General features: G+C 41.0%; 2 protein-coding genes across 3 annotated transcripts; both read left to right on the forward strand.

Annotated features, from left to right (window-relative positions):
• Positions 1-3259: 3259 nt before the first annotated feature.
• Positions 3260-11589, forward strand: H3-3A (H3.3 histone A). Of its 2 annotated transcripts, none has more exons than XM_074351690.1 (4): positions 3260-3417; positions 4954-5107; positions 6258-6411; positions 10942-11589. In XM_074351690.1, the coding sequence occupies exons 2-4, from the start codon at positions 4980-4982 to the stop codon at positions 11068-11070; spliced, it is 411 nt and encodes a 136-aa protein (XP_074207791.1). In that variant the 5' UTR covers positions 3260-3417; positions 4954-4979; the 3' UTR covers positions 11071-11589. The 2 variants fall into 2 exon arrangements, with proteins under 2 accessions (XP_074207791.1, XP_074207792.1); XM_074351691.1 differs by having other exon boundaries at positions 3270-3417; positions 4957-5107.
• Positions 11590-12583: 994 nt separating this feature from the next.
• LOC105083825 (mitochondrial import receptor subunit TOM6 homolog) lies at positions 12584-13564 on the forward strand. Its single transcript, XM_045509468.2, has one exon. The coding sequence runs from the start codon at positions 12708-12710 to the stop codon at positions 12930-12932; it is 225 nt and encodes a 74-aa protein (XP_045365424.2). The 5' UTR covers positions 12584-12707; the 3' UTR covers positions 12933-13564.
• The last annotated feature ends 332 nt before the right edge of the window (positions 13565-13896 follow it).

Here is a 13896-nt window from a genome sequence, read left to right on the forward strand (position 1 = left end):
TACAGAAAGGCAAGAGTGGACAAAGAAAGGTCATGTTGGAAGTGACTATGGGTCCAGGTGAAAGATGAGAAGGAGAGGAGGAAAGGAGTAGGTCATTCTGAGAAGCTTTTGAGAGGTAGGACCAATAGGATTATAAGTGTGAAAGAAAGGGAGGCTTAAGTAGGATGCCTGTGCTTTTTTGTTTGAGCATTTAAGTAAATCATAATGCCATTTACTGGGCAAGACTTAAGGAGGGACAGTTATGGAGAGAGGACTGGGATCCAAAGCCTCAGGACATATTTTTCATCAAAATACAAACAGAAAGAATCACAGATGACAAGAGATTTAACAGGCATATCAACCACATGTTTGGCTCCTATGAAACACATTGAAGTATCTATAGATGAAATTATATAAAATCTGTGATTTCCTTTGAAATAATTCAAGTCGGGGAGGTAGGTGGAAGGAGTAGAAGTATAGACGAAACACAAGACTGGTCATGAGTAGATCACTTTTGAAGCCAGCTGATAGGTACATTATACTATGCTACTTTTGTGTATGTTTGAAAATTCCATGCAACAGGATGAGATCACTTAATGAAGAGGTTCAACAAATAGGGAAAGGTCCCACACTGGGGGTGGAGTGGAGTGGAGGTGGCAGTGCTAGAGCAGTGGAAAGAAAGAGATGAGACTGCTGTCCTAGATAATAAACAAGTAAACAAATATGACAGATAAATCAACATGATAAAGTGTGCATGGGGATAGCACCTGCGTGGCCAGAAGCAGCAGCTCCTTGTGGCAGTAATCTCTGCATTTGACTGACACAGGACTCCAGCAGATATTAACAGTGGTCCTTTTAAAGTCCTTTCCATTCTACTTTTTAAACTTTTACTTGTAAACAGGTCTGAATTAGTGACCATAAGCTTTCGATTCTAGGGGAAAATGTTTTAACTAAAAAGCTTTTTCTCCCCTCCTCTCCATTGTGTTTTAAACTCTAAATTTTGAGGCCATTATTAGCCCAAGAGTTCTAGAAGTAGAGCCAACTCAAGACTGACCCGGGTGCCCCTTTAGAGTCCCTTTTGCCCTAACAGCCTTCCTTCCCCCATCATCTTGACTCTAAAGTCCTCTTCTCCACTCAGCTACAGTTTTTGCCACTCTTAGGACTCCAGGGACTTCTTTCCTTCCCTTCTTCCAAGTGCTACTTCCCTGGGCAAGCCAATGCTTCCAGAGATCATAAGCCCCAGGAAGGTTTGTGTTGTTCACTGCTGTATTCCAGCACCAGAATTGTGCCTAGCACATAGTTGGCACTCAATATTCACTCAGTGAGAGAACTTCCAGAAGCCACTAGGTAGGTAACCAGACACCTACCCAGGTGCTAAATGTGCTCAATTCTACAACTAGAAAAAAATTTGGTGATCTCTCTTCATATAGATAAATGTTACTTCCATTTTACAGATGGACAGCTGAGTTGGTTCAGATAATCCAAGAGCAGAATTCTTTCACTTAAAATAGTCTTTCTCATCCTTAGAAATATTTGTAAAGCCAAAAAATAGAAGCTCTGGAAAAATCTAGCATATAAAGAGAACATTACCCATGTCGTTTAACATTTCTTAAAGATACGATGAATTTAATTGATGTAGAACAGCCTTCCTGGAAAACTCCTGGAAAAAAACCAACAAATATTTAGGTTTCCTCAAAACAAAACAAAAAACAAGCAAAAAAACTCCTCTTCTTGGCCTGAATTATAGGAAATCTTAGCTGGCAGCTCCGTCTAGGCTTTTTTGCATATGTGCTTTTAGGATAGGCTTGCAGATTGCATGTGTTCTGCGCAGCAACCACAGACACTTAACATTCATTAAATAATAATGAAACAGGAGGCTTGGATTTTTGTTTGTTTCTCTTGGGTTTGTTCCTCACTTAAGTGACCTTGGACAAATCTACTCCCTCCCTCATATCTGATTTCCATATATTTGTTTCAGGATAATGTTTATGACTAAGATGCTTTATAAGATCTTTAGACTACATCTATAAAATTTATCTCCTTCACTATCCTATGGGATGTCTGCATGACACTTCTATTGAAAACCTTCACACATAGTTGCAGAGTGTTGCCAATACCATCTAGGGATGGTGCAGATATTCTAAAGCCAATGAAATGACAACGTGGATAACTTGAACAGTGAAGTCTGTTTCTTATGCTACTGAAAATTGGAAAATGGATAAACGTAATAATCCCCAAACGTCTTCCTTATTTCTGCCGTTTTCCGCCGCATCTAAACTATGCAGAAGCTGCTGACAACATTTGACTATCCTGTATTTGGCAATTCTACCAAATACTGAAACGGCCCAAATGGCTAATAGGACGAGCTGCCAGGACTGGTCGTCATGCCTCTGGTGCAGTTTGCTTTGTATTCCATACATTGTTTTAGAGGCTTACAAAATACAGCCATCTTGCATCAGGCATCCTGACCCAAGAAGGCGAGCCCAGTCCCCTCCGCCCTGGAGATGCCACCTGCGAGGGGTCGGGCGTCCTAGGTGGCAGAGCCCCCGGCGGACCGCCCGCAGCCCGCACCGCGGGGCCCGCCTCGGCCCAAGCTGGTGTCTTCAGTGAATAAAGTTGTCGGCGGGCGGGCCGGCTGCACCTGGCCCGGAGCGAGAGCGTGAAGAGGGCGGTCCGTCCTCTCTGCCAGCTGCTAAAGCAGCCCCATCCGAAAGTGGGCGCGGGACGCAAGGTTTCTATTTGCAAGCTTCCTGTTGGGCAGTGTTTTCAACTGGGGTGCGGCGACCGCGCGGGCCGAGTCCTCCTCCCCGCCCCCACGCCGCCCGGGGAGCCTCGGGGACGCGCGCCGGGGCCTGCGCGGGAGCTGGGCAACCCCTCCCTCGCCCTCCCGGCCGCGGCCCGAGACGCCCGCAGGCCGGGCGTTCACCGGCCGCGCCTCCGCCCGCCTGCCCCTCCCCTCGACTTCCCCCTGGACGCCCCAAACCCGGGCTTCCTGAGTTCGATGACGTGTGTGCACGCAGCGGGGTGGGAGTGCGGGGCCGGGGAGCGGGAGTTAAAACGGGGGTAGGCGGGCGGGCGTCTCGGCAGGAGCCGACGGCCCTTCGGCGTGTCTTTTGTGTTTGTACACACACGGCGCGAGGCGGCCGGGAGGAGGGAGCGGGCGGCGCGCGGGGGAGGGGCGAGCGCGCGCCAGCGAACTGCCGCGCGGGGGGAGGGGGAGGGGCGGGGCTCGAGCGAGGGGCGGGGGCGGAGCCGAGCCTTCCCTCCATTGTGTGTGATTGGTTGGCGCGCGGCGCGGGGGCGGGGCGGCGTGTGTTGGGGGATAGCCTCGGTGTCAGCCATCTTTCAATTGTGTTCGCAGCCGCCGCCGCGCCGCCGTCGCTCTCCAACGCCAGCGCCGCCTCTAGCTTGCCGAGCTCCAGCCGAAGGAGAAGGGGGGTAAGTTTCCCCGTCTGCCCGCTTCCCCGGAACCGAGCCCCGCTTGCCGTCAGCCCCGGGCCGGGCCCCGGAGGTGCGGGGAGGGGACCCAGGGTCCCTCCGGCTTGGCCCACAAACTTTTTGGCCCAGAAATGGAGATGAGGAGCGAGTTTCTCTCTCCCCTCAGGCGGCGGCGGCTCCGGCGGCTCCCCCGTCTCTCGCCGCCTCAGCCCAACAGCAGCAACCGCCGCGTCGCCGAGCCTGCTCTCCCTCCTCCCTGCGCCCCTGGCTCCTCTTTCTTCGGTGAAATCCCGCCCGCCGCCCCTTCCCGGGACCCCAGACCTTCACCACGACCCGCGCGGGCCTCTTAACTACCGCCCCTGGGCCCCGGCCCCCAGTTTTCGGGCGGGAAAGGGGTGAAAATCGCCGCTGCTTCCCACCGTGGGGTAACTCGCTTTTTGCTGCCTCCCCACAGTTGTTGCTAAGCTTCACCATCTTGTCTCTCTTCTCTGGTCACCGACCATATTTTTTCCCCCGTTTCTCTCTTCCCCATTTCAAAAAAGGAGGAAAAATTTTTAAAGAGAAACTATTTTTTTCTCCTTTTTTAGAGAAGCGGAAACTTGATGCATTTGAAATGCAAAAAAAACTTTTGCATTTTGGAGGGCGGCACGTGGCAGGGGATCAGGGGATTTTCGAGCGTTTTGGTGTTTTGTCTCTTTGGAAGGGAATCGGATACGTTTTGCGATTGTTTCCATTTTGTTCTGGTCTGGGAGGCTAGTTTGTGCCTGCGCGAGACGCTGGGAGCGAGGCGGGCAGGCTGGGGGGGGACCCTCTGCCGAGGGGCCGGAGAAGGCGAAACCAAAAGTTTATGTGGTGCTGGGGTGGACCTGTCGGCCGGTCTTGTGCGTTAATTAAAGCCCGGGTGCGGGGCACTTTTTTTTTTTATTATTTCATTGCGAAGCCTGTGAGGACTGGACGCGAGGACGTGCTTTGTAGACTGCTCGCTGGTGGTAGCTGCTTTCTCTTGTTTTTTGAGACGCCTTTTTGTCAACATAACTGTAGAGATGCAAAACCAGGAATATTTGCAGATATTTACAGGAAATCTATCAACTGCCAGGCGTAAGGGGGGGCTGCGGGGGGGGGCTAAAACCTTTTTTGCTGTAATTTGATTCGACCTTTCTGTGGTTTGTGGCTTCATTCTTTTGACTTTTGTCGGTCGAATGTTTACAGATATTTCTAGTTTCTACTTTAATTAAAGAAACTGAAGCGAAGGCTATTAGGGGTCTTTTTGTTTTGCCATTTATCGCTCAGATTCGGCATTTTGAGAGATAATGGGTGTTAATGCTAACAATTTTCTAGTACTACAGTTTGTTTCAGGAAGTCTTATTTGGGTGGTAGATAAAATCTGCACCTTTTCAAATTATATAACATTACGGACTTCTTTTTTTTTTTTAATATTGACCATAATATCCAGATGGGGGGGGCGGTGGTAGTGAACTGTATGTTTGGTGGTTGCGTATGGTGATTTTTTTTTTTTTTTTTTTTTTTTGATACTAGTAGGTAAGTAAGGAGGTCTCTATACCATGGCTCGTACAAAGCAGACCGCCCGCAAATCGACCGGTGGTAAAGCACCGAGGAAGCAACTGGCTACAAAAGCCGCTCGCAAGAGTGCGCCCTCTACTGGAGGGGTGAAGAAACCTCATCGTTACAGGTATTAAAAAGAAGAGGAAAAAATGGGACAGTCTTATCTCCTGAAGCAGTGTCTGTATAATCTAATAAAAAAGATGTATAGTGAACATACTTTTTGCTTTAGAGAAACTGATTTACTAATACTCCAAAATATATATATAATCTTAGTGTTAGGTTTTATTGAGAACATGTTTAATTTTTGAAGCCATAATCTTGCCCATAGGCTAAGGGAGGCGTTTCATCACTGATAACGTTAGTAGAATAGAGTAACATTTTATTTAGCTGTTAAGTTAGTAATGTATTTTTTTTTAATAGGTAAGTTTTTAAATACGTTTTTCAGGATGCTCTTGCTTTTGGTAAAATAATCAAGATTGGAGGGCATGTTAAGTTCTTGTCCTTCATTTACTTGAATTGGTTTATTTCCTTCTATTAGCACGTTTAGTTTTGAACTACCCTGAGCAGTGTTGTTAAGGGCATCTGCCATTAGAGGGCGGAAGTTGTCCGTATTTAGGTACTCTGCAAATGATTTTACAGTTAACCTAAAATAAAAGCTCATAAAATAGAAGAAATAAGTCAGAATTGGGGTAAATTTCTTGCTGTAAATTACTTAGTTTAAAAAAAACTTCCATATGGAAGACACACCATACAATCCAGAGTATTCCAATTTAACCATGAGGGATGGGCAGTAGTCAAAGTAAAGGTGTTCTGGGAAATCAAACTTAAATACCACAAGTATGTTTTTAAATGAAGCTCATTGGGTTGTATTGGTAAGTCTTTCAGAAGAATTGTGGGTACAGGTGGGAAGGAGAGTGGTGCCTTGAGAAGAGTGAACAATTTTGACTTTGTTAATGACCTATTATCTTCCCAAGTTGTAATGATAACAGAAGTTAGTGATATGTATATATTATTAAAGATGAAAAAAATAAAGAGGGCTTTTATTTAACTCCCTGCCAGGAATCTACTTTAATAGTATGCTTTTTGCTTTAAAGATATTGTTGTGTTATTCTTAATAGACTTGAATATTCAGCTCATAAATTGATGAGTGAAAATTGATACAGAAGCTGAAGAATAGTTGAGTGATTTATTTTTTGAAACGTGGATCTCTATAAAGCTCATCTCTCTTAGGTTTTTCTATGTATTTGGTAACCACTTTAATGTGTTTTGTTTTAAAGGCCTGGTACCGTGGCACTCCGTGAAATTAGACGTTATCAGAAGTCCACTGAACTTCTGATTCGCAAACTTCCCTTCCAGCGTCTGGTGCGGGAAATTGCTCAGGACTTCAAAACAGATCTGCGCTTCCAAAGTGCGGCTATTGGTGCTTTGCAGGTAAAATAGTGGGTGGGAAAGGCTCTAAGAGTTGGCAGTCCTGCTTTGTACCAAGAGCAGTTCTAAATCTTTGCATAAGATGGTACAATTTAATCATCACAAACCAGTGAGGTAGGTGATACTTATTTCAGTGTTGAGACGTCGGAAATTTTGAGTTGCTCAAGATCATACACAGAACATGTAATTTAAAAATTTTAGACATTGCAGTGTTTAGGGGAACAAAAACCCTCAGGTTTGGCTTACGGATGCTGCAGAACATTACAAGGTCATGGGACTAAAGGTCTGTATTGGTAATTAGTTTCAAACAGTGACTGGTATAAAAGGAAAGTTGGAATAAATGGCTTCCTGGATCTGAAGAGGCAGTCAAAGTGGAGAGAACATAGTATCTTGGATGAGAATAGGCAGCATTAAAGAATTGTGCATTGAGGTACAAGAGGCATGAGTGGTAGTTAGGATTGGATTGATGACGGGGAAAAAAGATGTGCTTAAAGATGATACTGGGCTTGTGGAGATACAGGAATTTGAAGACTTATAGTTTGCTAACGGGGATTATGGATTTCCCCTTAAGTGGGAAACAATGTATTTAATCTTAGCTCCAGTGTGTCAGAACTTTGAGAAATACTGCTTTAGCTGTGGTTATGTATTTTAAATATTGGTTTGTGCCAAGATTAAAGCTTGAAATGCCCACAAATAAGATACTTGATTATGTGGGTATAATTAACATCAGTCACTTAAGTAACCTTTTATGTTAATATGTTTGGCATTTGTTAGGTCATTGTAGTCCAAAGTATGGTAAGACTGCCACCTCCATCAGAGAGTGGGGTTAGAGGTGATCAAAAATGCAGATTGCTAGGTTCCTCCACAGACCTGAATCAGAATTTCTTTTGGAGGAGGGTCCAGAATCTACATGCACTCCATTGGAGGATTTTTCAAGGCTGCTGTTGCCAAGCTTTTTCCTTTATGTGTGAGCAAAATTTGATAGGTGGATTCTACCCTGAAGTGTAATTGGTTGAGCTGTTTCTATGGTTAGTCTGAACTTTATTTGATTGGTGAATTCCAGGAGTAGGCATCCATTAAATTGTCAATGAATTGAAATTACTGAAATTTCAAACTACTAAAATCTTCCAGTGCTGTTACTTAAAACTTTTATTTTCTGTTTTAATCATTAACTATCTCTAGGTCCCATTTTGTTTGTTATTACAATTGCTAATCGCATTTTCCCCACTAGTTTTAAACATAGAGATATTACTAATATTCTCAAACATTGATCCAGAGCTGCTAATTTTGTAGTTACAGTTAGCAGGGCTATGCTTGAAGAACACAACATTATACTTCAAAGTCCAACATTGTTGAGCTTAAGTGTCAATGATGGAGACTTGTAAGGGGATTACTAAACAATCTAGGTAAAAGACTATTGTCTTTTTTTAAATTCCTGTGTAAACTTTCATGTTGCTGTTATTAAGGTGTGTATTTTATATTTGCCAGTAAGTGTGGTTGTATTGGTTTTGAGCAAAATATTCATCTCTGCTGCCTATAGTTCTGTAGCATTAGGTAGCTCTTAACTTTATTGGAAGAGTAATCTTTGTTACAAGTATTTTTGTCTTGTGTTTGCTTTTTTTATACATAGACTTCATTTCTGTTACGATAACAAAGATGTAGAATTTGCTAATGGAAATAGGACAATGGAAGGGAGCAGTTGAAGTAGAATTCCAAGTCACTATTTTTGCGTTTAGAATTAAACAGTGTACACCTTTGTAATACAACTAAATAGGAGGAGTGTCCAGTGAGGATGGTGAAGAAATTAGTTTAGATTTGCTGTAGATATCAAGAATTAACTAACTTAAAATTTAGTCTTTGCCCCTAATAACTGAGAGTTTGAACTAAGCTATCCTTGTGTTAAAAATGGACATTGGTAGGTTGAAATTGTAGGAGAGTTAGACGTTGAATATACTCAAAATGTTGTAAATTAGTATTTCCTTCCAGTTACATTTTTTCTTTTGCTGTTACCTGTTGATAATAGAATTAGAAAAATATGGATCACGATCATATTCCCTGTGAGTATTGACTCTTCCAGAGTTAACCAGACACAACCCTGTAAAACAGATAGCCAGGTTCTAAGACAGCAGTGAGAGCCCCAGCTGTCACACGTCACATTTGAGTAGTACCACAGGAGCCAATAGATCATTCCACTCTTAAATGGTCTCAGAATTGCAGGACCTGTTGGCTTGTCCATATAGCAGCTCATAGTGCTGTCTTTTGCAGAAGCATTCTAGATTTGCATAATTTTGAGATATGCTGAGTGAAACAAAATTAAACTGTTTTCTTTCTAGAGGAGCTTAAGTCCTAGTATCTGATGTGCTGTGAACCCATAAGAATAGTCTACAGTATGCTATGTTTCTAAACTTTTTACCCATCTCTGGAATATCCCAAGAATGAATCCCTGAATATTTAAGGATTTTCTCTCTCTCTCTTTTTTTTTTTTTTTTTTTTCCTTTTTTTGTGGGGGTAGGGGTACGAGAATTAGGTGTTATTGGGGAGTTTTTTCTTGCTTCATTTACTGGGAATTGAACTCAGGACTTCGTGCATGCTAAGCACACACTCCACCACTGAGCTATACCGTACCCCAGGAGTTTGGCTTTTAATGTATTCTTTAGAGTAGGTAAGGTACAGGGGACTAATTACATATAAAAGATGCAAGTTTCAAATAGGGTTAGATATTAAAAAATGAGCAAATACTTCTGGAATCTCTACTTGAGGGCAAGGCATTATGAGTATAAAATGAGCTTTCTTGTTAAGTAATTTAAGGGCATTAAAAGATGGCTGGTGTACAAGGCCACTTTGAATGCCAAGGAGTTAGTAGTTCAGTTACCTGCACCTGAGAACTAGGATCAAGAAGAGTGTTTGCTTTCTCCTTCATGGAATAGTCTTGAGCTGGGCATTAAAGGATAGGTAAATAAGACAGCTCTTGATAACAAATGCTGCAGAAAGACATGTAAGGATGATAAAATTTGGATGCAACAGATTTTTATGGAAGAGAGAGAAAAGGCTAAAAAGGATGAGAGTTTAAATGTGAAGAAAATGATTTTTCATAAGATGCAATAATGTAAACCATTTGAATTAATTGTCGCTGTGTTAATGCTTGGGGGGGTGATAATTAGGTGTACTTATTTTTATTTATTTATTTTTTAATGGAGGTACTGGGGGTTGGACCCAGGACCTCATGCATGCTGATCACATGCTCTGCTACTGAGCTATATCCTCCCACTGTGTTTGTGCTTTTAAAAGCAGAGTCTCAAGTTTTATGGCAAAGTCAAAATGTTTGTAAAAAGCAAATCTGGCTCTTCCCATCTGTATATCTTGTGTATTATATAGTGTTGTGGGGCTTGAATTGCTCAAGTATGTGTTTCTCTTTTAGTTTTTATCATTATCTAAAGGCTCCAAATGGAAATAATTTTTTAAATTAGGACAAAATAGCAACTATAAAAGTCCATGTTTTTTCTAAACATATGCACAGAGAAATAACTTGTTTATAGAGAGGCTCAGTAACATCTTTCATTTAGTGCTCCTAATCCACTAAAACATTTGGACTGATAAAACAGTAGCTTCATTTCAAAATAAGTAAGCGGATATTTTAACGTAGACTAAAGGATTCGTCAACATTTCAGACAATTGTAAGATGTACTAATGATTTGAGTTATTTGTAAGTAGAAATTCCCCTTTTTCCTCTTTACGTGCCAAGTGTTGGTGAATGATTCATATAGGTAGCAGTTTTTGACCGAAAATAGGGATAAGAAGATACCTTCAAAAAATCTTACCGTGTAATGGGGAAAACCAGAGAGGGTCAGTATTAATACTGGAGGGCAACAAATGCCATTGCAGAGGTTGTGGTTCATAGAGAAAGATACAGTTAGTGAGGAACATGGGGGAAAAATAGGTCACTGTGTGTAACTAAGACACTAATCTGGTGTGTTCTGGCACCCTGTCGTGCTCTAGTGGTAAAACTGTGAGGTTTTAAAGGAGAGGAAGATGAGGACCGTATGATGGAAACCAGTGGTCAACTATATTGGATTATTTGGCAAGGCAAAAGTTGAAACATAATGAAGTGTAGGTAGGATTCAGAAAAAGGAGGACTTGATGGGGTAGGAAAGAGTATTACTTCAGATTGGATGCATGATTCCATATATCTGTGTAAGGATGAGAATGTTAAGAGTTTCAGTTGGATTTCTTTACTTCACACATTTCAGTTTACTAGAAATAACATTACATTAGAAGATTAAACTTTTCTTAGAAATGAAATAATTTGACTTTTGTATTTGATAAAGGTTTACAGAATTGAGTTTTTCACTTTCTATAAGCTGCCTTTAGCCTTGTCTCACAGATTTTTAAATGTAAGGATTTGGTAAAATAGTCAACATCTTCTGAAGTAGGTTTTTAAAGTGCTTTAAAACTTTATCATTCTAACTGATACAGATGTATTTTAACCGTTGATGATGGTAACATTAATTTTTTTTTCCTTTATCCCTGTTGTAGGAGGCAAGTGAGGCCTATCTGGTTGGCCTTTTTGAAGACACCAACCTGTGTGCTATCCATGCCAAACGTGTAACAATTATGCCAAAAGACATCCAGCTAGCACGCCGCATACGTGGAGAACGCGCTTAAGAATCCACTATGATGGGAAACATTTCATTCTTTAAAAAAAAAAAAAATCTCTTCTTCCTGTTATTGGTAGTTCTGAACGTTAGATATTTTTTTTCCATGGGGTCAAAAGGTACCTAAGTATATGATTGCAAGTGGAAAAATAGGGGACAGAAATCAGGTATTGGCAGTTTTTCCATTTTCATTTGTGTGTGAATTTTTAATATAAATGCGGGGACATAAAGCATTAATGCAAGTCAAAATGTTTCAGTGAACAAGTTTCAGCAGTTCAACTTTATAACAATTATAAATAAACCTGTTAAATTTTTCTGGACAATGCCAGCATTTGGATTTTTTTAAAATAAGTAAATTTCTTATTGATGGCAACTAAATGGTGTTTGTAGCATTTTTATCATACAGTAGATTCCATCCATTCACTATACTTTTCTAACTGAGTTGTCCTACATGCAAGTACATGTTTTTAATGTTGTCTGTCTTCTGTGCTGTTCCTGTAAGTTTGCTATTAAAATACATTAAACTATACCTGCTTTTGGTCTTTACTATCAACCTTACCTGTACAGTTAATTCACTTGAAATTTCCATATTCAGAATAACTTTAGTACAAGTGTTTTGTCGCTTTATATCTGAAACATAAGACTCAAGAGAAGTATAAGCATTGTATGGGAAGGAAACAAGCTACTGGCTTTCCTAATTTTTAAAAATTTGCAGATGGTAAGTCTTTGCCAAAACTCTTTGAATTTAAACTTTTTGGATATGTGTATTTTGAACCAACAGTTCTCAAACCTAGCTGGCCAACAGAATCACATAGAAATAGTTAAATTTGTATCAGTAGTAAAACTACACTTAGAAACAATATACACTATTAAACTTTGAATGTTAAATGGTAATTTAACTGCAGATGTAAGGCTTGAGCTCAAAAATTAGCTGGCTATTTTAAGATACTGTGTTAACCCCAAAGTTATAAATTAAGTACCTATAATTATTCTTAGCACTGCATTTTATTTAGCAATGGGGTGATGTGAAATAAGGATGAACCACAGACAACATTCCTAAATCTACTGACACTGGTTTAACATAAGAGTGAAGATGCTCTGGAAGTGAAGTGAGATGAACAAATTGGAGCTAAGAATAGATTTGTGTCAAGATACAACTTTGGGCTTACAAAGTAAACACTGGTCTTAAGCTCCTTTTTAGCAGTAACTTCATTTTTAGATTATAGGTCATTATAAAATCCAATGATAAAAAATTTTACAGCCTGTTTTTAATTTGTTTACCTGGGATCCTGCTTTTTAGTGTGATCCTTTGTATATTCTTCTACAGGCAGGCACTAGAATTACTTGGATTATTAGCAGGAGCATCTATTCATTGCCTTATAAACTACTGAGAGCCAATTGTTGCTGAATGTCACCTGTTTGGTATTCTGCAGTTTTGAAAAGGGACAAATGGCCTAATCCTGAAAAAATAATCGGAAAATGGGTGTCTAAGGTAGGAAAAGTTGCCTGCTAGAATCTGTTGTGGACCAACTATTTACAAATACGTGATAGCATCCTTTAGGTTCTTAGAATCAGTCTTTTTGCTCTAGAAGTTTTAGTGAACTTAAAGTAAGTTTAATAAAGAATAGCTTAGGCGGAGTTTCTGCTATGGCTTCCAGCGGTGTCGGCGTGAACACTGTGGCCTCGGCAAATGAAGCTCCAGAAATTTCAGACAACATGGGAGATTGGCTTCGGGGCGTTTACCGCTTCACTACGGATAGGAATGACTTCCGGAGGAACTTAATCCTCAATTTGGGGCTCTTTGCTGTGGGAGTCTGGCTGGCCAGGAATTTGAGTGACATTGACCTAATGGCACCTCAGCCAGGGGTGTAGGCATAAAGACACACGGAACCCCTGTGCTGTACTCGAACCTTCCAAAAACAGAGCCTCCAATTGTGACCATCACAAGACTTGTCCTGATGACAGATGAAGTTTGATTTCCTTCCGTGCCTGATTTCCTTTTCTTTGCTGAGTCCACTCAGAACACCCTTCACTGGTCAGTAGGCAGGCTTCAGCTAAAGTGTCCTCTGTTCTATAAAATTCTGTACATAGTTCCTAAGTTTTTGCAGGGGATGATCTTTGCTCTTGCCCTGAGGAATAATCTAGTGGTATTTTAACAAATACCTGAAATAAAGACTAAACCAAGACAAAAAAAAAAAAAAAGCTTCGCTTAGCACTCAAAAGTGCATAGATGTCTGGTCAATGTACTGAGCTTGTCTCAATATACCATGGTCTCTTGATGTTTGACAGGTATTATTTCTCTAAGGTAGGTAACTCATTCCTGCTTATAATGAGGCAATTAAATTTGGGAGGATTATTAGTTAACTAGGGTCCAAACAGTGTGCATAGTTTTCAGCTTAGGGTTATTTGACTTAGATGTGTGTGATCTGCCACGTCCATTGATCCCTAGGTTAATGCTCATTAACATGGACGGATAATTCTTCCCTAATATGCTTTGGAGTTGGCTACATGACAACTTACCCAGGAAATGTGTCTAGTGAATTGGAGTTGGGCCTAAAGTGATGTGTGGGGACCATAGCTAAACCCACTACTCAGGTATTAAGTTCAGTTTTTAGCATTGCAACAAGGTGGTAACCAGCTTTTGAATATAAAGTATCTTAGGAAAATAGCTGATTAATACATGATCCCAGAAAAATGTTCCTAAAGTCTAAATCAACTTTACAGATGAAAAACCTTATCAAATTGTATGGTAAAATAAAAATAACTTCAGATAAGTAGGTCTTGGGAAAATCGGGGAATGCTGGAAGAACTTTTAGGAAGGAATTTGGAAATGTCA

Source organism: Camelus bactrianus, chromosome 23 (genome assembly GCF_048773025.1).
Source record: "Camelus bactrianus isolate YW-2024 breed Bactrian camel chromosome 23, ASM4877302v1, whole genome shotgun sequence".
In the NCBI taxonomy this organism is placed as follows: Eukaryota; Metazoa; Chordata; class Mammalia; order Artiodactyla; family Camelidae; genus Camelus; species Camelus bactrianus.

What these genes read in the sequence shown, in the direction of transcription:
- H3-3A (XM_074351690.1), top strand. Translation starts at nt 4,980, where the DNA reads ATGGCTCGTACAAAGCAGACCGCCCGCAAATCGACCGGTGGTAAAGCA. An exon ending in AAGAAACCTCATCGTTACAG is followed by an intron (nt 5,108 to 6,257) that starts GTATTAAAAAGA and finishes TTTGTTTTAAAG; the next exon opens with GCCTGGTACCGTGGCACTCC. An exon ending in CGGCTATTGGTGCTTTGCAG is followed by an intron (nt 6,412 to 10,941) that starts GTAAAATAGTGG and finishes TCCCTGTTGTAG; the next exon opens with GAGGCAAGTGAGGCCTATCT.
- LOC105083825 (XM_045509468.2), top strand. Translation starts at nt 12,708, where the DNA reads ATGGCTTCCAGCGGTGTCGGCGTGAACACTGTGGCCTCGGCAAATGAA.